The 23202-nt window shown below is 50.3% G+C and overlaps 1 protein-coding gene across 1 annotated transcript in view; it reads right to left on the reverse strand.

Annotated features, from left to right (window-relative positions):
* Positions 1-19294, reverse strand: part of ASIC2 (acid sensing ion channel subunit 2) — a 1024770-nt gene extending 1005476 nt beyond the window's left edge. Inside the window, exon 1 of the mRNA XM_033847876.2 lies at positions 18740-19294. Coding sequence (XP_033703767.1) covers positions 18740-19294 — 555 coding nt within the window. The remainder of the gene's footprint in view (positions 1-18739) is intronic.
* Positions 19295-23202: the final 3908 nt, after the last annotated feature.

Genomic DNA, 23202 nt, shown 5'->3' on the forward strand with positions numbered 1-23202 from the left:
TGGTACCAAGTAGACCCTTGGGGAATGCAAAATGAATGAATGAATGAATGAGTGAATGAGCAAACAGCAGGTTGAATGAACTACACGTTGTGGATATGTACTCGGTCCTCCACCACTGAGACCTTAGTCACCCACTGTGTGCTGTTTGGTTGTGAGATGCTCTCCCGGAAAACAGACTAAATTCTGTTTTCCCAGGAAGGTAGCTTTGAATCCATCAAGTGAAATCATCATTACCCATGTTCCGTGTTAATCCTCTGGGCTCATTAACATGCCAGATAATTAGCGCCCCTAAGCAGGTAAGGCAAAGAGCAGGACATGGGGAGGAAACGCTGCCCCTGTTTGTGGACTATCAGTCAAGTGATGCAGGGTGAGAGACAGAGCCGTGGTACCAAGGGTTCCTGGGGACAGTTACGCTTGCATTCACTGGGCGCCTCTCCCCTCTGTGAGCCCCACCCTGCTCCACTCTCTTTGCATCCAGAAGCCCCTCCCTCCAGGCTCAAAGCCAGATAGCCGAGGAATTATCCAGTTATCCAGAGAAATACAGGCTGGAGGAAGGAGAATATGAAACTTCCCCCATGGCCCCTCTGCCCCCTCCTGGCAGAAGCTCTTCATGCACTGCCTGGGAAGGCAGAACAGGGGAGTAAATGGGACCATGAATCTAGAGACCTTGGCAATTTCTTTAATCTCTTGCACCTCAGTCCTGACACACAATATGAGGAGTAAGAGTACCTCTCTCATCACATCCCTGGGAGGTGCTTTCAACACCACCTGGCACATAGCAAGTGCTCAGCAAATGACTGGCTCTCATCATGTATCCAGGTACTTTAATTAAATGGAATCCACATGTGAGACTTCCCTTTCCTACCCCACCTCCTCTGCTCTCACTGAGGAGGGAGCTGCATGAACTCCCCGGAGACAGGTGCAAGGCAGCACAAGCATTGGACATCTCCTGGGGAGGCTCCAGGGAAGTGAGGAGATACCGAGAGTCAGGACAAATAATTAGGATCCCTAATTTTATGACCTGCCTTATGCCATGTGGTCAGTGTTGTCACAGCCCTGTTCCACTAAGCTTAGTGCCTGCCACCCCTGTCCCAGGCCTGCCCAGGCTCAGGACCAGTAAGAACCATGTCTGAAAGGTGAACATCCCCATCCTGGGATACGAGGGGATCTGGAAGGAGCCTGTGGTTGCCTTGACTACAGCTGCATGGACTCCTACCAACCTGCCCTCTCCCTTCCCACCCGGTTATTATGGTAGTTATTACACCAACTCTATCCTCTGGAAACTGGTAATTAAAGGACAAGAATAAGCATTTATCCTGCCTTTATAGGAGGAACTCTGGTTGATCCCCAGTTGACGAGGGAAAGCTCTTCTTTACAAAAGAATGTCAGCCAATAAATGTAGAAAGAATTGAGAAATCACAATTTTGCAAACTCCAATGAAACTGTTAATTCAGGTTCAAATATGATGGTAAATAGCATATTTACAGGGTACCAGAGAATCATCCCAGAGATGACGGCAGATGATTTGATGATGGGAGGTAATGCAATAGGAAGATCCAGCAGTTGCTACCTTAAACAAGGGATCAAAACTAGCATCTCGAAGAGGGGGACCATCACAGAATAAGCTTCTGCTATGAAGCAATACAAAGCACACAGCTTCATCCATGGAGTTCTCTTGCCAAAAACATTGACCTGCATTTCATCAACTCTTTAAACCCAACCCCGAGTTTATAAGAAATACAGAGGAGGGAGGAGCAGGTTAAGTGAAACCACAAGGAACTAACCAGACAGATTCATAATGCGGGATGATTGTACGGGACCACTTTGTATGGGTCTGTTTTCTTCCAAAAGTCAATACTAAAGGAAGTGTGAAAGCAGCATTACTCATAATCGCCAGAAAGCGGAAACAGGTCAAAGGATGAAAAGCTAAATAAAATGTGACATACCCATATAATGGAATATCTCGGGGAATAAAAGGAAATGAAATACTGATACAGGCTACAACATGGATGGACCCTGAAAACATAATGCTACACAAAACAAGTCTGTCACGATATATATATTATATAGTATGTGACTGCATTAGCATGAAATGTCCAGAATGGACAGATCTACAGAGACAGAGAGTAGAGTAGTGACTGATGGTGCTTGAAGGCCATGGGGAGGTAACAGCTAATGGACCCAGCTCCTCCTGGGGTTCCGTTTAACGACAATGTTCTAAAATTCACAATGCTGTGAATGCGCTAAATCCGCTGAATTTTACACTTTATGTGGGTGACTTGTATGACGTAAGAATTGTATCTCAATAAAGCTATTTTTAAGAACTGTGCTTGTGTGTGTTATGTTGGGGGGAGCATTTTGATTAAGGAGACAGAACAACAAAATGCAACACATCAATCTTGATTGTATCTTCAGTGGATCCTGAATTTTTTTTTTAAATATATATCTTATTTATTTATTTTTGGCCTTATTGGGTCTTCGTGGCTGCGTATGGGCTTTCTCTAGTTGCAGCTCTTCGTTGCGGTCCTCAGGCCTCTCCCTGCGGTGGCTTCTCTCGTTGCAGAGCACGGGCTCAAGGCACGTGGGCTCCAGTAGTTGTGGCTCACAGGCTCTAGAGTGCAGGCTTAGTAGTTGTCGCGCATGGGCTTCGCCGCTCCACGGCATGTGGGATCTTCCCGGACCAGGGCTCGAACCCGTGTCCCCTGCACTGGCAGGCAGATTCCCAACCACTGTGTCACCAGGGAAGCCCGATCCTGAATTTTTTAAGTTAACAATCTGTAAAAATGTTTGGGGGATAATTGAGGAAATCTGACAATTGAAGAAATCTGAATGGAAGGCAGCCTAGTAGCCGCCAGAGCACACAGAAGGAGGGCCTTGGGGAGAGGCAGGAAGGCAGCCCAGCAGGGACTGGGCCCTTGTGAGGAGGCATCCAGGCAGAGTAGTAGTCTGTAGGGATGAGAAGATGGTCTGCATTCAAGAGAATGGAGCAAACAGCAAATAAGATCATGGGAGGCAGGTTTCCTACTGCAGGAAAAAAGGAAGGACCAATATGGAAAGGGCAAAGACTTCGAATGAAGCTGTGGTGTTAGATTAAAATTGGAAGTATCTGTGTCAACTGGTGCTTTTCAATACAGATGCAAATATACATGTAAATATCCTAGCTCTGTCCACTGGGAGGGCCCTGAGCCCTGACAACCTAGTAGCAGTGAGACCTGGCACCCAGATCTTGCTTCTAAATACCATTTCCCACTAAAAGGAACCAGGATTCACTGGAGAAATAGCCAGTTACAGGACTTGGGCAGGAAAAAACAGATGAGCCTTCTAGCTGGACCAGAAATATGTAAAGTGCTCAAGGGATTCAGGGAAATGTCAAAAGGACAGAGATATCAGCTTGAAGGGGTTCCCAAATATGGGAGATTTTGAGTTTCGAAAGAATATGAACAGATGAGAACCCACCGAATAAAACAGAAATTGGAGTCTACACTGATATAAATAAATGAACGAATAAAAAGGGAAAAGAGAAAGCTCTTCTGTATTTCAGAAAGCCCACTAAGAAATGTAGATGGAAAGATGGAATTAGAAAATCACCATTTGGCGAGCATCACTGTAATAATTCAAGCAAGAAAAATCAATGGATGATTTAAAAAAAACAGAGGGTGAAAGCGGGATGAGAAATGGGCATTTCCCTGGAAGACGCCAAGTTCATCAAGTGATAAAAGTTAACACTATAACTATTGGGACAAATAAATATTGTGTGCTTCCAGATAGGATACAATGAGAAGAATCCTGGATGCATCCTGTGAAATTCAACCAAAAATTCATTATCTGGGTCTAATCAAGAGGGAACATCAGACTGAAAATCATTTGCGAAAATGACTGGCCTTGAATTCCTAAAAAAATGTCAAGGTCATGAAGGTCAGGAAGAAACTGAGAAGCAGTTCCAGAATAAAGGAGACTCAGAATAAAGGATCCGGGATGGGATCCTTCGGCCAAAGAGGACATCGCTGGGACCACTGGATACTCAGGAATCCTTTGCACTAGTCTTACAACATTTATATGTTTAAAATTGTTTCAAAAGGGAAAAAAAATTATACATATCATCTCCTTTTGGAAGATTTTTAGAGCCTACCCTGTGTCGCCTTGTGCAAACTTCGGCTGTTGCACGTAATCTGTTTACTGCTCAGCCTACCCTCCAGGCTGCGAGCGCCCGGACCTCCTGGACTGGGCCTTATTCATTTCCATTTCTGTACAGCTTAGCCCAGAGCATAGGAAGCACTCAGTAGGCGTTTTCTGAACCAATGTGCTGGGCAACTCATAACCCCTGAGATTGGCTGGTATATCCCTGGACATACTGCCTCACTGTTGGTAAATTCCTCCAGATAGGTTTGCCTCTCTACAAACCCAGAGCACCTATCTGCCCTACAGCAACGAGCTATGTGTCCTGGAAGTGTCCTGCTTCTCAGGAGCATGTTGCCTGAGACCACAGGCTCCAAAGAGCAGCCTTCTTGCCTCACTGCTGTGGGGAGAACAATGGTCCCTGTTTGTTTAATCCCAGTCCATTGTGGCAACTTGACTGCACAGAGCTCACTTGTGATTCACGTGAGCTCCCAGAGGTTTGCAGCCATAATTCAACATTTGTTAATAGCCACTTAGAATGTCCCTGAAATAGCTAACAGGCCCAGGGGATAAAAGGTGTTCTGCTAAGAAATCATTCTAGGAAGGCAGAAGCAGCCTTGCCCCGACTTTAGAAGACACTGTTATTTCCAGTTCATGGAGATGCCACTCTCTCAGTGGCCGCCTCCTCACACTCTAGAGGGATGGGTATCTCTCGGGGCTGCCAGGGAGAAAGTGAGACCTGAAGTTCCCTACATCATCATGGTGGACACGCTAAAACATCTTCCCCATCACCCCTGCTCCCGAGAAAGGTCCCTCGACTGCCATATCCAGTGGGGGAGGAGAAAACAAAAGAGAACACAGTCCAGCCAATCCCAGGAGAAAGCACCCAGGTCAGAGAACAGAAATGAGGAAACAGAAAAATATCATACTGAATTAGAAGCCGAAAAGTTGGAATGTAGATGGAGATGCAAACAGGGAGGAGGGTGAGAACCAACTCACAGTGGTTGAGCTCTACCGTGCTGCACAGTTTACAACTCATTTAATTCCCCCCAAATTGAATTAAATATCTTGTCCAAGGTCATCTAACTAGTATATGAGTATAGAATTTCAACCGAGATTGTCTCACTCCGGAATCCCAGCTCTCAACCACTGTGCTATCCTGTCACCTGCAAATTTGTTCAGAGCACACGTGAACTGGACATTCAAATTCAAGTCACTGATTTGGAGGCAGAAGCTATCAATGCCAAGCTCTCGCCAGCCGGTTCCTTCAACAGACTGTTTCTCGTAAAGTTATCATTTCTGCCACCCAGAGGCGGATTTAAAATGGGGAAGTGGAGTCAGAAAAAGCCAGCAAAGCAGAATCCCATGCACATCTGAAACAGATGCTCATTTCCTAATGTCGGACCCTGGAGCCCCCAAGCTGGCAATCTGGAGAGATGGCAAGTGTCACCCTGGCAAGAACAGACTTCTCCAGCGTCTTGACCTTCCTGAAGAGGGTGCTGTGGAATTGCTTGGCCCTTCCACCGGGCAGGAGAGAACAAAGGATCCGATGCAAATCTGCAGGGCTGGGAGGTCAGGGGACCACAGACGTATGTCCAGCTCTTAGAGATGTGGTGCTTGCAACAGGCAGAAATCACGGCAGCAGGATCCAAAGTCCACCTTCCCCTGAAGAGGGAAAATTGAATTCACAAAGCTGATGTGCAGTGCCCCTCCTGGGCAGCCAGTGAAGCCAGCTGAGCCGAGATGCGTGACATCAGTCCAGAAAACACCTGCACGTTCATCAGGGGAAAAGGTCTGGGTGGCCACCTCTCAGAACCAGTCATTTGACTGCACCGGTGTTCTCCTCCTCTAAGGCAGGAACTGTAGCTGGAAAGTCTTGTTCTGCAAAGTTGGAATATTCTCTTGCAGCACAAAACCCTCATCTGGTGCAAACTGTTATATCCAAGATGGATATACAACAAGGTCCTATTGTACAGCACAGGGAACTATATTCAATAGAATATGGAATGGAAAAGGATATGAGCCGTACCTATGTTCAACTCTGAAACAGATGCACTTTTTCCACTTTCAGAGTTATTGTGAGGATCCAATAGCATCTTATAAAGGAAGCCTGGAGGATCTGGAACCAGAGTACCTGTTTCAAATTCCACTTCCACCAGTTCTTAGCTAAGTGACTTTAGGCTTGTCGTTTAACCCTTCTGAGCCTCAATTTTTTCCACACCAAACAACAGAGTTACAGATAGAGACTGAATTCCAAGTCAAGAACAGGGCCTGAGATATAGCACACACTTGGAAAACATCGCAATTATTAATAGGTTTTGTAAACTACATAGTTTTGATCTATTTTTCACATACTCTGGGTGTCTTCTAGCAGGAGCTGGGTGCCTGGCTCGTTTGCAGTCTCATCCCCATACTCTGAGGATTTGCTGATGTCACTGCGGATTTCCCCCCAAAATCCTCTGTTCTCAGATCCCCGGTCACTATGTCTTATCACCAGCTCATCTTAGTAATAACAAAAGTAACAAAATACTGACACTCTTACATCTGGCCCAATGCTTAAAGTTTCGCTTCTATTATTTCATTCAACTGCTGCACACCATCCTATACAGTAAATACCAGTATGACTATTATTTAATAGGTGAGGAAATGGAGGGGGGAAGGTTAAGTAACTTGCATAAGATCACTACCAAGTTCCATTTTTTTAACTCACAGGACAGTTCACTTCTGACACCAAACGTGTTGGTTTTCCCCTCATACCAAGCAATTCTGACACTAACTACCCAGAGTTAGGGCAGACCCCATAGATTAAAGGTTCAGTCCCATAAGACTGGTCCCACTTCAGCCGCCAATCACCAAGCCACCTGTACTTCTGACCAACTGGCTATAAATCAGGGTTCCCATGACCCCCTCCTCAAGTTTGATAATTTGCTAGAATGGCTCACAGAAGTCAGGAAAAGTTTTCTTACTATCGCTGGTTTATTACAGAGGATACAACTCAGGAACAGCCCGATGGAAGAGATGCATAGGGCAAGGTCTAGGGTAAGGGGCACCGAGCTTCCACGCCTTCTCTCGGTATGACGGCCTCCCAGCACCTCCATGTGTTCACCAACCCAGAAGTTCTCCAAATCCCTTCATTCAGAGGCTCTCATGGAGAGGTCCCATTACATAGGCAGGATGGATTAGATCATGGGCCACTGGTGATTAACTCAATTTCCAGCCCTCTAATCGTATGGCTGACGGCAACCCACCCCCATCCTGAAGCTATCCAGGGGCCCAGCAAGGGTCACTTCCTTAGCATAAATTCACATCTGGTTGAAAGGGCCTTATCAGCAGTAACAAAAGATGCTCCTCTCACCCAATCCCTCAGGAAATCGCAAGGGTTTTTCAAGCTCTTGTACCAGGAACCAGGGATGAAGACCAAGTATATGTTTCTTATTAATCAAAAAAAAAAAAAAAAAAATCACAGTTATGCAAGCCCGGACCCCACACCTGTCTGGCACTGAATTCCACGATTGGCTAAACTATCTCATTCTGTGATGACCTCCGATGCCAGAGCCCCTTCATCCTTCCCATATCTGCCGTAACACCCTGGAGCTCCCAGGCAGGGCATTCTCCCAGCCACATTAACTTCCTTCCCAGCCCCTATAACTGGCTCTATCTCTAGCCCCACCCACCCCAGAGTTACCTTAAACTTGAGTACCTCTCTGTCTCCCCAGCCCCTACCAGAAAGCAGGTCAGGTCCAAGCACACCCAAGATTTGCTCTCTAGGACTGAAGCTAGTGCCGGGAATTTATGACAAGTTGCCCTGGGAACTGCTTCTCCAGGAGCCGTGCATACTCCCTTGGGGAGGCCAGGTCATTTACCAGCCACTCCAAGCCCCAGTGACCCTCACCCACACGTGTCCTGCATTCTCTCTGGATGAACTGAGCATCTTCTGTCTCCAAGTCTTCTCCAGCAGCAACATTTTTATTCCCCGCTCCTGAAACAGCCTCAAGGCTACGCTGTGTTGGGAAATGAGGTGGTGTTCCACGGTGGATGTACTGGCTTGCAGTTACTATCAATTCTTCCCAATGCCATCTGTCAGTGGCCCTCACCTCTGACCCCAAATATCTGTTCCAAAAGGAAATAAATCAAAGATGCTCAGAGTTGAAAGTAACTGTAGAGGTCATTACATCCAACTCCTTACCTGACATTGATCCACCCCTACAGCATCACCGATAAGCAATTGTACGGCCTCAGCTAGAGTTGATGACGGGGCACAGGTGGTCCCAGCATGGCTCCTTCTAAGCAGCTGATACTCACCTCTGTGAACGTCTGCCCACTCCTGGTTACCAGCACTGCATTCTGGCCTCACAAAGAGAAAACCTCATCCCTCTTCTCTACAAGGACCTTTGAAGTGTATGAAGACAGCAACCACCCAGCCTTGAGTCACCTGCTTCCCTTTTCAGGCTAAACAGTCTCAGTTCTTCCCTGCATCCCTCATCACTCACGGTTTCTGTGACATATGAAGAGCAACAGCCCCGGTCAGCCGTACATTTCTCACTGCCTCCTGCTTTACAGATGAAACCGAACCACTGCCAACATCGAAGGCAGTCGCCTCCCCCCACCCCCCATGGCTTAAAGCCAGACTGAGGCCCATCTAGGAGGAAATGGCAGTGAAGGCTGGGAGGAGGGTGAGAAAGGGATGCTTTCAGAGACAGCAGAACTGGGAAATGGGAAATGACGAGAAGGCAGGTGTTGGTAAAGGTGTGAGCTAGAATGTGAGCAGTCTGGGCAGGGGACAGGGTTCGGGGGGGCGGGGATGCAGGAGCTGAGAGAATAAGGATAGCTCAGCCCTTAGGACATGGGCAACTTTGGGAAGGGCTTTCCTCGGACAAAAAGTTCCAAAGAGGAGCAAACCAGCTGAGCCTACAATAGTGGATCCTAATAGAGAGATGCTTACTTGAATTATGAAAAGTCTCCCTTGGACACTGTTACAGGCCCCAGTGGAGGGCACATCAAGAAAGAATGAGGCTTATAAGACTTTTGAAACAGGTATTTCCTTCTTTCTAAGCCAGACACAGGTCCATGTGCCTAAGTGAGTCTCCATGTTGTCAAACAGATGGAGAAGGTAAAACGAATCAATACACAGGGTGGGTTCCCTAGCACAGCCTGAGATGCGGTTTCTTGTCCACGTGATTTATTGAGGGAATGAGCTCAGGAAAAGCCTAGAAGGGAGTGAGGTATGCACGATAGGGCAGGGAGAAAAGGTAAGCAAAGACGTGGTTTCAGGAGAAGTCTAGCTCAGCCTGATCGCATGGAAAGCTCTGGAGTGTAAACTGCACCATAATTTGTTGGGTCTTGAGGCAAGGTGCCTGGCATTTTGCACTCCTGTCAGTCAGGAGTCGCTGGCTCCTGGCTGCCCCCAGGTGGTGGGGAGGTGCATAACTTCTCAGATATCTCCAGGAAAGGCAGGGCCAGTAGACTAAGGACCAAGGGCATCCTCCTGTTCTCAGTGCAGAAGCTTGTAGCCACAGCAGCAGGAAAGGGGATCTGGATGGAACACCAACAGCACCTTTCACAGATGCCCTTGCTAATTTGTACACAGACCCCTGCTCACAACTGTAGGACCAGTGTGATGGAAACTTTCAGTCAGACTGATGAATGGCAGTCAGACACACACGGCTCACGGACAGAGTCTTGACGGTAGAATTCTGTGCCTCCGTATTCCCACTACAGCCACTCAACATATCAGGGTATTTTTCCTTCCACTGTACAGCTCTATCTACATTACACAAATAAATGGATAAATATATCTGGTTACAAAATAACATCAACTCTCTGCCCCCAAGCATAAGTTAAAGTTATTTCAGCGAACAAATGCGAGATCAGAAAATAAATTTCGATTGTGTTCTATCGTATTACAGTTCTCCAAGTTGGCAAGTCCTTGGGAGTCACCTAGTTTAACCCCCTCATCTTACAAGTGAGGAAACTGAGGCCCACAGAAGCTAATTACCTTGCCCAAGGCCGGGCCACTCCATCAGCAGAAGTCAATAAACCCAGGCAAATATGTTCTTTCTGTGCTTTGTACTTTATTTCTCCTGAGTATAAATTTCGGTGGCCAGTGAGGTAATCAATAGGGAATGGACCTGATTCACGAGAAAATAAGTGCTGGGAGATGGAGAGACGGTTTAGCATCCAAAGGATGACGTTTTTCAGAATGTTCTTCCCAAATAAAGCCCATCCTGATAAACAGGCTTCTATCACAGGCTTCCAGTAACCACTAAGTCCCACCTGTATGGACTGGTTTTAAGTCTGTTGCAGGGGAGAAATATGACACATGGAATTTCAAATCTGCAGGGGTGCTGTAGCCCATTCGTTTCAGATTACAATAGATCATGGGTCAAATAGCCCCGCTGGTCAAATTTGATACGGCAACCCAGCTCCACCAAACGTAAACACTCAGATGAAACAGAGACGGCGCAAAGCACACTTTCAGATATCTCTAGACCCAGGTGGCATATTTCTTTTCTGCTGGAGAGAATGCGATACTTGATGTTTTGAAATATGAACTGATCTATGGGAATAACGTCTCTGACAACAAACTTGGTGCTAAAAGCCACCAATTCCAAAAAATTAAAAAATAAAGTAAGAGCCATCCATTCGGTGGTTGGGGACTTTTTTCATGGGATCCCATTTCAGCTCTTCCTCTAGAAATCGGTAGCAAACCAGGATTCAGAAACTTTACAGAAAACTGTCTAGAATTCATCTCTTCGTTAAGGGAAGGAGTTTCTGCAGAGAGGAAAAGAGAACCACTGTAGAGAGGGGGAAAGAATCAATTCCCAATTTGGTAAGCTTGCAGGTAGTCTTCCATCAGCATTCTGGAGGTCCAAGAACCCCCAGGGACAGAGATGCAGACATACAGCAGCTAGGCACCAGCTTTGTGGCTCGCTGCCACTTCAGCTTTTCTTGCAAGTAGATGGTGCAGGTCATTCTAACAGTCAGCTCTTAGTCTGTGTCCTAGTCCTTCATCACATCAGACAGAAGTCAATACACCCCTGAAAGCTTTACTTCCAGAGAGCCATGACCTAACATTCTGCAGACTAGAAGATCCCAACTGTAGGCTGGTACCACAGAGAACCACGCACACAGCTGGGCAGAGGTTGCCTCTCCAAGGGCATGGCAAATGCTCACAAAACTTCCAAGCAACTTAAGGAATAAGAAAGACCATCTACTTTGCATTCAATGCAGTCTAGACCATTTTAACATGGAGCCTAGAAACTTCCCAGGTGAGGGAGAGTCAGGGCCTACACTGTGTGCTGAGGCGTGCAGGGATGGCCGTGCAAGGAGAACCTCCCGGGCTTCATGGTCCAGGGTCCTCATGGTCACGAGGGGTTGGGCTTCATCCAGGAACGAGGTCAAGCCTCAGTCAGAAGATCTAGTTTGGTGTCAACAAACACATCTCTGGTTCAACCCAACAAACAGGACCAAGATGGCTTCAGGTAAATGCACACCTAGACTGTCAATAAATTACCATCAAAAAAGAGTAACTGGTGTTCATCTGTGAACCTGTAATCCAAGGACGCTGAGGTAAGAGGGGCAATTTCCCCTCGCTCTCACAAATTATCCCCGGATGCTGCTGGCAGATAAGACAAAATATATCCCACCAAAGGGGTATTGCTCAGACCCACGGAGACATATCTTTGGATTTTATTTTTACTCTAAGTGGACCGTTGAGGGAATCTCTAACACCCTGGAGACTACCCAGGGGACCCAGGATGAAGAAAGCAAGGTGACAGTGACTAAGTGTGCACTGCATGCCAGACGAGGTATCACATGTACAGATGTGTGATCCCAGGCATGACCAAATGGAGCTACTCCCCAAATACTAAAATAATACATGTAATTATACCTAAGATGCTATTCTGGGACATTTTTTCTTCTTCTTTATTCTTTCCCACACTTCCCAAGTCTTCTCCAGTGACTGGATTGTTTCTATAATCAGAAAGTGTACTGTTAAAATAATAACAACAGGGCTTCCCTGGTGGCGCAGTGGTTGGGAGTCCGCCTGCCGATGCAGGGGACACGGGTTCGTGCCCCGGTCCGGGAGGATCCCGCATGCCGCGGAGCGGCTGGGCCCGTGAACCATGGCCGCTGAGCCTGCGCATCCGGAGCCTGTGCTCCGCAACAGGAGAGGCCACGGCAGTGAGAGGCCCGCGTACCGCAAAAAAAAAAAAAACAATAATGAGACAAGTCTTCCCAATGCAGGTGGAATCCTGGGTCCCTATACTGAAAAGGGAAGCCAAAAAATGGCTATTTCAGTTGACATCAGAGTCACCTGACATTTGAAAAACTTCAAACCCACTTCACACACTCACGACACACTGTAAGAGCTTTCCCTGTGCTAAGCAGTTCTAAGTCCTGAGAATATCAAGTTAGAAAAGACATCATGTCTTATGGGGAGGAGAAACTGAAATGGGCAATGAATAAAAATTATCAGTGGTTAAAGAATTCCGTTTTAAATTAAATCATCTCTAAGGTTCCTTTCAGCCTAAACACTTCATGATTCTAATGCAAGGGAAAGTATAATGACTGTTCTAGGAGAGGAGTAATCCAAAGGCTGTTTAGAGAACAGGAGAGGAAGAGATTAAGTTAGATTATGACATGGGGAGAGGGGGCAGTGGTTTCCTGGAGAGGGCCACAGAGATATTAGAGCCAGATGTTTTGGGGGGTGGGGGGGTCGTATTATTTATTCGAAATCCAGGGCATGTTTGGCAGTTACAGTGAATCAACCGAAATACAGTTAGTTCAAGTTGCTGGATCTTTGATTTCACCGTTGTTCAGGATTATACCACAGAACGCAATGTAACCTGCGGAAACTTCCAGGCTCCCCCGCAATGCATCCTGGGCAAGGCTGGGCCCAGCTCCTTCCGCCATCCTGAGGAACCCCTACACTTGGTCGCCCCTGGTCGCCGTCTGGCTGCGGTGCGGGGAGGTGGCCTCTGGGCTGGGCATCCAGTGACTTGGGCTCCTCGCTGCCCCAGGACACTGGCACGCGCACCTTCACGTGGAGGCAGCCCCGCTCCTGCGCCGCTGCTTCTAATCTCCTGCGGGCCCGTTTCGTGTCCCCCAGCACCTGCAGCTCCTCTAGCCTCTTCCGTTGCCACCCAGCGCCAGGGTGTCCTGGGGCCCGAGTCCGCCCAGCCTCTCATCCCCAATGGCGACCACGCCTAGAGCCGGATTTTAAAGGATGAGTAGGATTTAAATAAGTAGACAGAGAGAGAGAAGTGAGAGATGAAAAGAAGTAAGAAAGGCCCATGAGCAAAGGATGCTGGGTCAGTTCAGGAAACAGCAAGTAACTATTGAATTAAAAAAAAAAAATCTTTGTTGGGTATTTACTGTAGGCAGACCCTGTATCCAGCATGAAAGGTGCAGAGAATGTGTTTGATGAGACAAGACTCCTGCTCTCAACACCCCACTCCCATCCACAGGGGATGGGAAATGGGCCATGAGCTTTCAGATGGCAAGAATCTGGTCTAGCTCTCTCCCTGCTACATGGGAGGTGCTCTGTTTGATTAACAAAGGAACGGATGTGCAGACACACAGCACACACACTCAAGATAAAAGATGCAGGCCTGCTACCCAGGCCACTCGACTCTTATCAGGGGTTAGGGCAGCACAAGCTTCCTGGGCTGAGGTTAGTGGCATGACCTGGACCGGAAGCCAAGATGGCAGGTAAGGAGAGGATGTTTAGGCAGCAGAACCGATATGGAAGTCCTGAGAAAAGGGAACGTTTGTCATATTACGAGAATTAAGAAGCCCACAAACACAGCAGTTGACCATGCTCCAAAGCTGTTAGTGAGTCACAGCGTGGAATAGTGAGAAGGACACTGTCCTGAAGTCAAGACAGCCAGAATCCAGCTAAGGCTCAGTCAACACTCCCGGGGGACACTAAGCAAAGCATGGGGCCTGCCCTGTACGAGGCATCTGCCATGCACTAGCTCTTGGCATCCTTTGGCCTCCCTGGATCAGTACAGCAACTCTGAGTGGCAGGTACTATTGTTCCTAATTAGAGACGGAGAGAGTAAGATTAAGAAATTTGCCCATGATTACACATCGAAGAGGGGGTACGGTTGGAATTCCAACTCAGATCTCTCCCCAAAGCCCACCTTCTTCACACACCTGCTCCTCATGTGATAAGAAGTAATAAGCTTAGCTAGGGACCCACCAGCCTGTGGCAAGATTTCCAAATATGGGAGCTGCCTAAGCCCTCCCCTCCGCATCTCTATAATGCTATGCGATGCAGACGACTAGGAGTCATAGAATTGCCTCTAACAAGATCCCACTGTGGAGAGACGCTTCTTTCAGTAAGAAAAGAAGGAAATGCCTTTCCTAAGAAATCTCTAGTTTAAAGTACACACACATACACACACGCACACACACGCGCGCGCGCGCGCACGCACACACACACACGCACACACACTATGGCAATCAGGTTAAAAATGCAGACTGAGGGGTCATTTGCAATCCTGAACTTGGAGGCAGATGAACCCCAATGTGATAAGCAGAGAAACAATGTGAAACAGTCACGTGCTAGTCACAGGCAGTGGGGTTGCCACCTGTCCGCAATAGTTAGCTATTGAACCCAGCTGTGACCTCCACTCTACAGAACCCCAGCTCTGCGATGCTGGGCTTTAACCCAGGGCTCAGAAAGCAGCAGCCTCCTCTCTCTCTGGTCTATCCTGACAGCATTACTAATCAACTGACTCTTCTGGAGGGCTGCAAACAGGGCAGGTAGGCTGGACAATAAAAGCCCTCCTACAACGGGCTTCGCTGGTGGCTCAGTGGTTAAGAATCCACCTGCCAATGCAGGCGACACGGGTTCGATCCCTGGCCCGGGAAGATCGCACATGCCGCGGAGCAAGGAAGCCCATGTGCCAGAACTACTGAGCCTGCGCTCTAGAGCCTGCGAGCCACAACTACTGAAGCCCGTGCGCCACAGCTACTGAGCCTGTGTGCCACAACTACCGAAGCCCACGCGCCTAGAGCCTGTGCTCCGCAACGAGAAGCCACTGCAATGAGAAGTCCGCGCACCGCAACCAAGAGCAGCCCCCGCTCGCGCAACTAGAGAAAGCCCGCAAACGGCAACAAAGACCCAACACAGCCAAATATAAAAACGAAGAAATAAATTTATATTAAAAAACCCCTCCTACGAATCTTGAAAATAACCCCGCCTTACATCTTGTGACATCTAGTTGTCACAAGGCACAAGAGATTTTTCACATATATGGTCTCACATGATTCGTTCTCCCTGTGAGTTACAAAATCACATGTTACTATCACATGTTCCACAAGCAAGTCGATACCGAGAGAGGGTACAAAATACGACCCAGGGAATAAGCTAAGAAATGACGGAGCTGGGATTCGAACCTATGTTCTCCTACTCCCAATCTTAACTTCAGCTCATCCAGTCATGTCCAGAGACACACCCCCTGGCCAGCCCTCTCACCCCAACTCCTTTCCTTCCACTCTGGGTCAGCAGGGCGATCTCCGCTGCGTAGACACTGTTGAATCAAAGCCCTCCTCTCCTCTTCCAGGAAAGAAAAGTATGTGCCTATCTGAAGTCAGGCGGTCTTAGGTCAGGGCTAAGAGTGTACCTGCCCAATCATGCAGCACACCTGTTTACATGGCAGTCAGCGTCCCACACCTGGCTTCTGGGACTTTTAACCTCCACAGACAACCTTTCACTCTGCTAGAATCATGGCTCATTCGCTAATTAAAGGGTATTATGCACACCAGCTAAGAACTTGGAATAAGGACGCGTATGCGAAAGCATTAGCCCTGGAGATGGCACTAGGTACGCTTTGCAGAAAAACAAAACCAGGAAAAATGATCCACCTGGGGCAGCCCCTCCCCACACTTCACTCTCTAATAAGCTAGCCACAGCTCATAGGGAAGGAAGCCACCCAGCATAGGACAAACCCAGGGAGAGCCCAGTAAATTAACCAAAGGGAGAGGGATACGTAGTAGAGAGAATGAATGAGAGACAAAGCTGGTGAGCCAACTTCTCCCATAACCACCTGTGAGGTCTCGCTCTCCTCCGGTGCACCCCAGGCCAAGGACAAGCACACCTGCACCCCAGGCCAAGGAGCCAGGGAGACAAGGGCGAGTGGGAAGGATTAGCCCTCACTGCAAGGTCTTGGAATGAACTTGGCATCATGTCCGCGCCTTGTAGCATGGCTGCTCATTGCAATCAACGGGTGAAAAAGATCAGCCTCCTGCCTGGAGTATGCGCCAGGCTTCCTAGAGTGGGTGCCCTTTTGGACACTCTCCTGAACAGCTTGGCAATCCAGCCCTGAGACCCATCCCCTTTTCAATGCTAGAGGAGGTCATCCATTGAGAGTCAGTCTAAGGAGGGACACTCAACCAAATCAGTCTTGAACCTGGTAAGGATGGCAGATAATGACATGACACTTACTAAGTAATAAATTGTGTCCACAGGCAGCTTCATTATTTAAGAGACAACCTGGAAAGGTCAAAGGGTTGGGTCAGGTTTTACAGCCTGATCTTGTGGCCTCTTGGGACCCCAGGGACCGATATGATAGGCTAAGTACAAAACTGCAGTCTGGGATCAAAGAACCTTTACTTCTAAGTGGAACTTGGTCATGAATTGAGAGGAAGCCACTAGGTGGACATGTGGTTATGAGGATGCTTGAGAACTTGGCCCAGGGTCTGCTACCAACTGCAGCTGCTCTCGGTGCCACCTTCTCTCTCTCTCTGCTGTCTGCATGTTCCATGTGTGTTTCTGAGCTGCGTGGTGCAGTGGTGAAGCGGAGCGTTGCCACGGCACTAGAAAGCACGGGGTGGATACAGGGATAGTTTCAGCCTCCAAGAATGAGGCTTTTTCCCCAACTCTCCCCAAGCCACCCAAGACATTGTGCGTGACATGTTTTCGGATCCAGTTTGCTCCATTTAGAAAGGCTTCCAGGACTGCTGGTCCCTTCCCCCCAGCTCAGACCTGCTTCCTCTTTAGCATACATACACCACAGCCTGATCTCGCTGGGCTCTTTTGCATAGTGTTTCAAATGGATAATACAAAACAACTCCCCCAGGAAAGAGAGCTCCAGGGGATGCCAGAGGCAATGAGCCCTCCCCAGCCCCGTGCCCCACCCCCACCCACCCCCAGGCACTCTTGGCTTTTCCAGAATCAGAGACAGCGCACAGCAAGCATAGAGGCTGTGTGCAGAGACTGGTTGTAGCATTAAAAGAAACTCAGAGCAAGAGTCTGGTAGGCAGTGGCCCTGAGAGCCGGCGGGGAGTGGATGCACCACAGAGAAAGGTAGAGCATGTCTTAATTAGGCAGAGGACCTCAGACAAGAGCTGACAACAGAGTCCAGTCTCTTTGCAATTGCAGTACCTGCCACCCCGAAATTACAACTGCAATTTGGCTCAAGGCTCTGAGACTCAAAAGCTCTCGGTTCTCCCTTAAGGCGGCTTTGGGAGAAGCGGCCACACTGGGCTTCCGGAGGGTCCCACAGCACTTGATGTCCCAGACCCGCCTGGGAGCAAGGAGGTGTGGGCAGCTGCAACCAGACCTGTTATGCCAAGTTCTGCCCAGCAGCCCACTAATTAGGCAGACACAGAACCCTGGCAGCCACAGCTCTCCTCCCATTCTTCCCCTGCCCCTCCAGGAAGCCCCGTCCCGAATGGGATCCACCTCCCCCTCCGCTTTTCCTCTTTACTCAGCTCCACTCTCCTCCTCCAGGCTTGCGGATCTCACAGCTGCTCGCCCCCTCCCCACACCACCCCTCTGTATCCACGTATCCACGTTGTTAAGGGATCATCATACAGACAGCAAACGAGCCTTTGAGTTTCAAGCTGAAACTCGCAGACCAGCCAGCCTGCAGCGTTTCACCCTCCCAGACACCTCACTGCCCGTCCTGTGCATGGGTCTCCACATAGACCCTCCTCTTTGGCCCAGGGACCCTGAACATCTCTTTGTTTTTGACCTGCCAGCAGACCAGACAGAGACCCGGGGTTCCCCTGGCCTCTCCTCTCCCCGCACGGAGCTCAGAATCCACACAGGAAAAGGAAGGAAAGAGACTTCCACACCTTTGCAGCATCACCTGCTCCAGCAAGCTCCCAAAGCCACTGGAACCATCCAGGCTGCCTGGTGCCCCCCACCCCCTTTCCTGGCAGCTTTAAGCTCCAGCCCAGCCCACAGGATGCAGTGCCTGATGCCACTTCCGAGCAGAGAGAGAGAAAATGCCACCTCGGCAATGACAAGCCGTCCCAGTCACACAGCTCAGACACCGAGTGCCCTGGACCACAGACGGCTCAGGCCTCCTCCCTCTGGGTGGGTGGAAGGCAACTCAGCACCCCTAGGGTAACGATCCGCCACCACGGCCAGGCCCCCCCTGCTCGCCCCGCACATCTGACCAGACAGGAGTGCTCCAACCCAGCAGGCAGGCCTCTCCGACCAGTTCCAACAACTCTGGCCAACTACCCTCTTGGCCTGCAACTGAGACACTGCTCTCCCTCCTGCTCCAAAGCACAGAGAGACCTCGAACCAAGCCGCAGACCGCCAGCGTGGTACTTCTCAAAAGGACTGAGCGCAAAAATGAGCTGAAAGCCAAGTACTCACTGTGGTGAAGTCCTGGTGGCCACACTCCTGCCCTTTAAACTTGCAGTAGAGCATCATATCCTTCAGGTCATGGCCCACGCGGTGCAGGAACTCCAACATGCTGAACTGCTTGGGTTTGTAGTGCTTGAAGTTGGCCTTCTGCCGCAGGGCCTCCAGCACCATGGGGTCAGCCAGGTGCGGGTCCGGGATCTGCAGGTTGACGTCCAACAGGGCGAGCAGCTCCCCGGCGTGGTACAGGTCATTGGTGGTGAGCCTGGAGAAGCGGAAGACGTTGAGGTTACAGAGGGTCACGGCTGGGAAGACCAGGCTTTGGGCCACCACCTCATCCACCTTGGTGACGTGCTGGTAAGAGAAGTAGTAGGACACCCTCTCAGAGCTCTCCACCAGCAGCAGGCCCAGAGAGCCCACGAAGGCCATGGCCCAGAGCACACGCCGGATGGTCAGCGGCCCGTACACGAAGATGTGGCGGATGCCGTGGAGGGTGGAGGTGTTGGCGAAGATCTGGATGCTAGAGGGCTGCAGGCTACCCTCGCTGGGGCTCTCCTTGAGGTCCATGGGGACCCTGTGCAGTTCCGCAACTGGCTTCAGGTTGATCAGATTTCAGGGAAGAGTTCCCAGTCCTCGGGCTCTGCTTAAACCTTGACGTTCAAGGGAGGGAAGGAAAGGCAAGCATCAGGCCAGGTGCCGTGAGTTTATCCTGAGAGCCCAGCCGCACGCTGCCAGGGGTGAGTGTTTATGTAAAACCCATTCAAACTCTAGCTCCTGATTTTGTCCAGGCGATAAGGAAGGCTGGTTTTATTTAGGGAGACACCAAGGTGATGTGGAAGAGATGTGGGTGGGAAGGGAGAGCTTAGCCAATGGAAATAAAGTCCTCCCCCCTACACACGCCACTAGAGACAAGATTAAAAGCGAGAGCGAGGGAGAAAATGCTTAAAACAAGTCGCTCAGCAGCTCGGAGCCTGTTAACCAGTGCGTAATGCCCCGCGTTAACCATCCTGGGGATGTCAGGGCGGCCACGCTGATGCACTGCGGCCGGGCGCAGCGGCCGAGCTTCAGAGCCGCTGCCGCCGCCGCGGCTCTGGTCCTCTCCTCTCCCCGTACTGTTTTGGACTCCGGATTCCGTTTCTCGCCGCCGGCCTCCGTCCCTCCTCTCCTACCTCCTCCTCCTCAAGGGCCCCTTTTTTTGGGCAGAATTCCAAAGGCAGGCGGGCCGCGGCTAGCGCCTCGGAGAGGCGGTAGCGCGCGGCCGCGGAGAGGCGAGGACCGGGAGGCTGGGAAGGATGCTGGAGGTTCGGAAAGGGACTCGTCTCTCCCCGCCCACCCACCCCGCCCCGCTCCGCCTCCCCGAGGAAAAGCGAGGACCCAGAGGGCACCGAGCGAGCCGGCCTCCCTCAGCCCCTCCTCCACCATCCTGCTGGGGGCTGGGAGAGGGCAGGCGTGGGGAGGGGTGTGGCGGGGGCGGGGGTGTTGCGTGGGGGCGCTGCTGGGGGCGGGGGACCGGCGAAAGTTTCTTTTTGGTCTTTTTTGGAGGGAGCTAGTGGGGGCTTCTCGCCCAAGGTGGGGAACCAGCCCTGGGAGTGAGGACTTGACCCCCGCCCCCGTAAATGGCAGGAAGGCACTTGGTAAACTCCCAGGAGCTGGGTATGCGGGTGAAGGCAGCATTCCTTCGCACCAGTATTTGCTCCCGGGTCAGGCTCAGCCTGGGGTCTCCGGACGGGAGACGCTGGAAGCGGGGAAGGAAGGGAGCTGTAAAAAACCACAGCGCCTCTGCTGCCGGCGGGAAGGGGACATTCCAGGGAATGAGATGCCCCTGACAGAGGCCGAAGAGCCAGACGCCCCTAGGAGACCAGACGAAGAGCAACGTGTAGCCCCACCCCCCGACCGAGCTGTCAGGAGGTTCTGCATCTGAAAGAGAAAGACAGCTGGGGTTCCAGGTATGGCTGGATGCCTTCCCTTTGGGCTGTGCGTGTGTGTGTTCTGCCCCAGGATTTGCCAGATGGAAACACAGCTGGAGCTATAGGTGGGAGAGAGGGATTGGGCTTTCAGCCACCTACCTCCTTTTTCCTGAAAATCCACTGGAAGTCAGCTCCTGCTAGCAGGTGGGTGTGGCTTGCCCTGTGCCGGGGATCAAATGGCTGGAACCTATAGAATCAATGATGCTAAATCCCCTTCAGGAGGAAAGGAACAGAAAGTTCCAGTGGCCAACCCAGTGCACACTCCCAGTCTGGAGCAGAGCCACATGGAGGCGCCTTGCTGAGCCAACCTGGTGTCCCCAGGGCATGCCCAGCTTAAATACTCCTTGAGAAGAAGGCAGTTTAGGGAATGTCCCTCTTGGTTTGCATCTACTCTGAAATGTTTCTCTATCCCATCTGCCCTCTCGCTAAACCAGAGCCAAACCAGGAACAGTGTCCGGATGCACATTAAATGAGTGGTTTACTGGTCCTGGGAGCTCGAAGGGCAGAAGCGTCCTGAATTAGCAAAATGACAGAGGCCAGTGAACCTCATGTGTGTGTCATCCCAGGGGTCCCAAATCCCTACCTTAGGGCTGCCTACATGGGGATGGGGTTTTCAAAACAGGGGTGCCAAAATTAACTAAGACTCTACCGTGTCAGGACCGGGGGAAGATGTCTGATTTCACTTAATGCTTTCAACCACCTTGACAGGTGTGTGTTACTACCCCAAGTATACACACGAGGAAATGGAGGTTCACGAGAGTAAAGTCACACAGCTCATAAGTGACGGAGCTGGGACTTGAACTCAGGCACGTTAGCCTCCAAAACACAGGCTGAAAAGCAAAGCCAAGACACTCCTTCCCAAATTTAGGAAGAGGACAAACATTTCCACCCCACGTCCCCCAACACACAAACACATACTCACAAACTCACCTTATACTACACACAGGCCAGCTCCTCCTTCCGCAGACATGAAGCAGCCCTCCTCTTCCTCTCCACCAAGCCACATCCCTGGTGTCCATGTTTCTCACAGTGCCAGGCACTCCTCCTACAGGAAGACTTCCCTGATGCTCCTTTGCAGTCTTTGGCTCATCAGCCTTTTCAACAAGTCTGTGGATCTCTAACTCCATACCAGACACTCCGTTGGTTTTGGGGAGACAAAGAGGAATGGGACACATTTCCCACCCTTGATAACTCAGGGTTCAGTGAGGCTGGAGCCAGTGTACGTTTGCAAACTGGCCCTGTACACACGGAAGGCAGGGAGAGACCGAAGAAAGAGGCAGCCGCTCCGGGTTGGTCGGTGGCAGGTTAAATAAGCAAGAGAACTTACACACGAGGTTAGTCTTGGGCGCTGTGAGCGGAGTAAATCTCTGCACCCACCACCCAATTGTAGAAGTTGGTACAGAGGCCTTAAGTGGGCTCAGGCACATATACCATCCAGATGGTCTCAGCACCACCTTACTCTCTCGAGGCCGTGTCCTTAAGCAGCTTCTAGCTTGGGGAACGCACACTCCAAAGACAGGGAAGGCGAGGAAACTCTGATTGCCCTGGTCGCGTCCTCTTGAAGACCTCCCCCAAGACTCCGCCCCTCCTCGTGACCCGCTCTAGTTTGCACCGCGCCCCGCCCTCCTCTGAAACGTTCCCGGGAAAGGTCAGCCCGGGTTTCACTAACGTGGAGCTCGTTAGATGGTTATCTGGCTACATTGGAGGCAGATGCCACAGCAACAATACAAGCACATGCAAGAGAAGCACAGGTTAAGACAATAATTCCCCAAATCAGTGGCAGCTTCTCCCACCGAGAGCCGCCTGTTCAGAACCACTGATTTATAAGTCCCCTAGGCTGGGGGCCGGAACACTTAGGGCATCCACTTGTGGCCTTGTGTGATTTAGTAAAGCCAGCACAGTAGCAGACAGAAGACTCACCAGGTATGAACACACAACATTCTGCTTGGCTAATGACACAGGTGCCTCCTGGCGAGGCAGTGATGATGTCCAAGTCCATCCTATGTTGGAGGACAGCTTTTCTCATGAGAGACATGTCAGTGTTCAGTAAGGACAGCCTTTGTTGGCCTTCATTCAGGGCTTGCTGGGGGATTTAATAAGGGCCTCCGTGTGTGCTACAGTGTCCTCCAGGCTGATGGAGGAGACAAAGATGGCGGCCCAATGATGGTACTGGTGGGAAACAGAACGTGTGTCCCGGGCCTCGAGGAGAGGGAGGTGGCAGCTTTAGGAACTTGACCTGGTTGTGCGCACCATTCATCTTGGCCAGGGCAGGCAGCACTGTCAGGTGTGAGGAGATGGACTGGGGGCGGGACAGGCCAGACCAGGACCCCACCTTTTCCCCTCAACGCTGTGTGTTTCATTCCAGGTCTAGTGTGTTTCCACAGGCTCAGCCTGCAGCAGGACAACGGGATCCCAGTGGAGACTGAGTAGCTGTTCCTTACCCAGGGGTGCAAAGCAATCCACCCATCCCGATGGGATGTCCCATTGCAAATTCCAGTAGAGGAAGCC

The sequence above is a fragment of the Tursiops truncatus genome, chromosome 20, assembly GCF_011762595.2.
Source record: "Tursiops truncatus isolate mTurTru1 chromosome 20, mTurTru1.mat.Y, whole genome shotgun sequence".
Classification (NCBI taxonomy): domain Eukaryota; kingdom Metazoa; phylum Chordata; class Mammalia; order Artiodactyla; family Delphinidae; genus Tursiops; species Tursiops truncatus.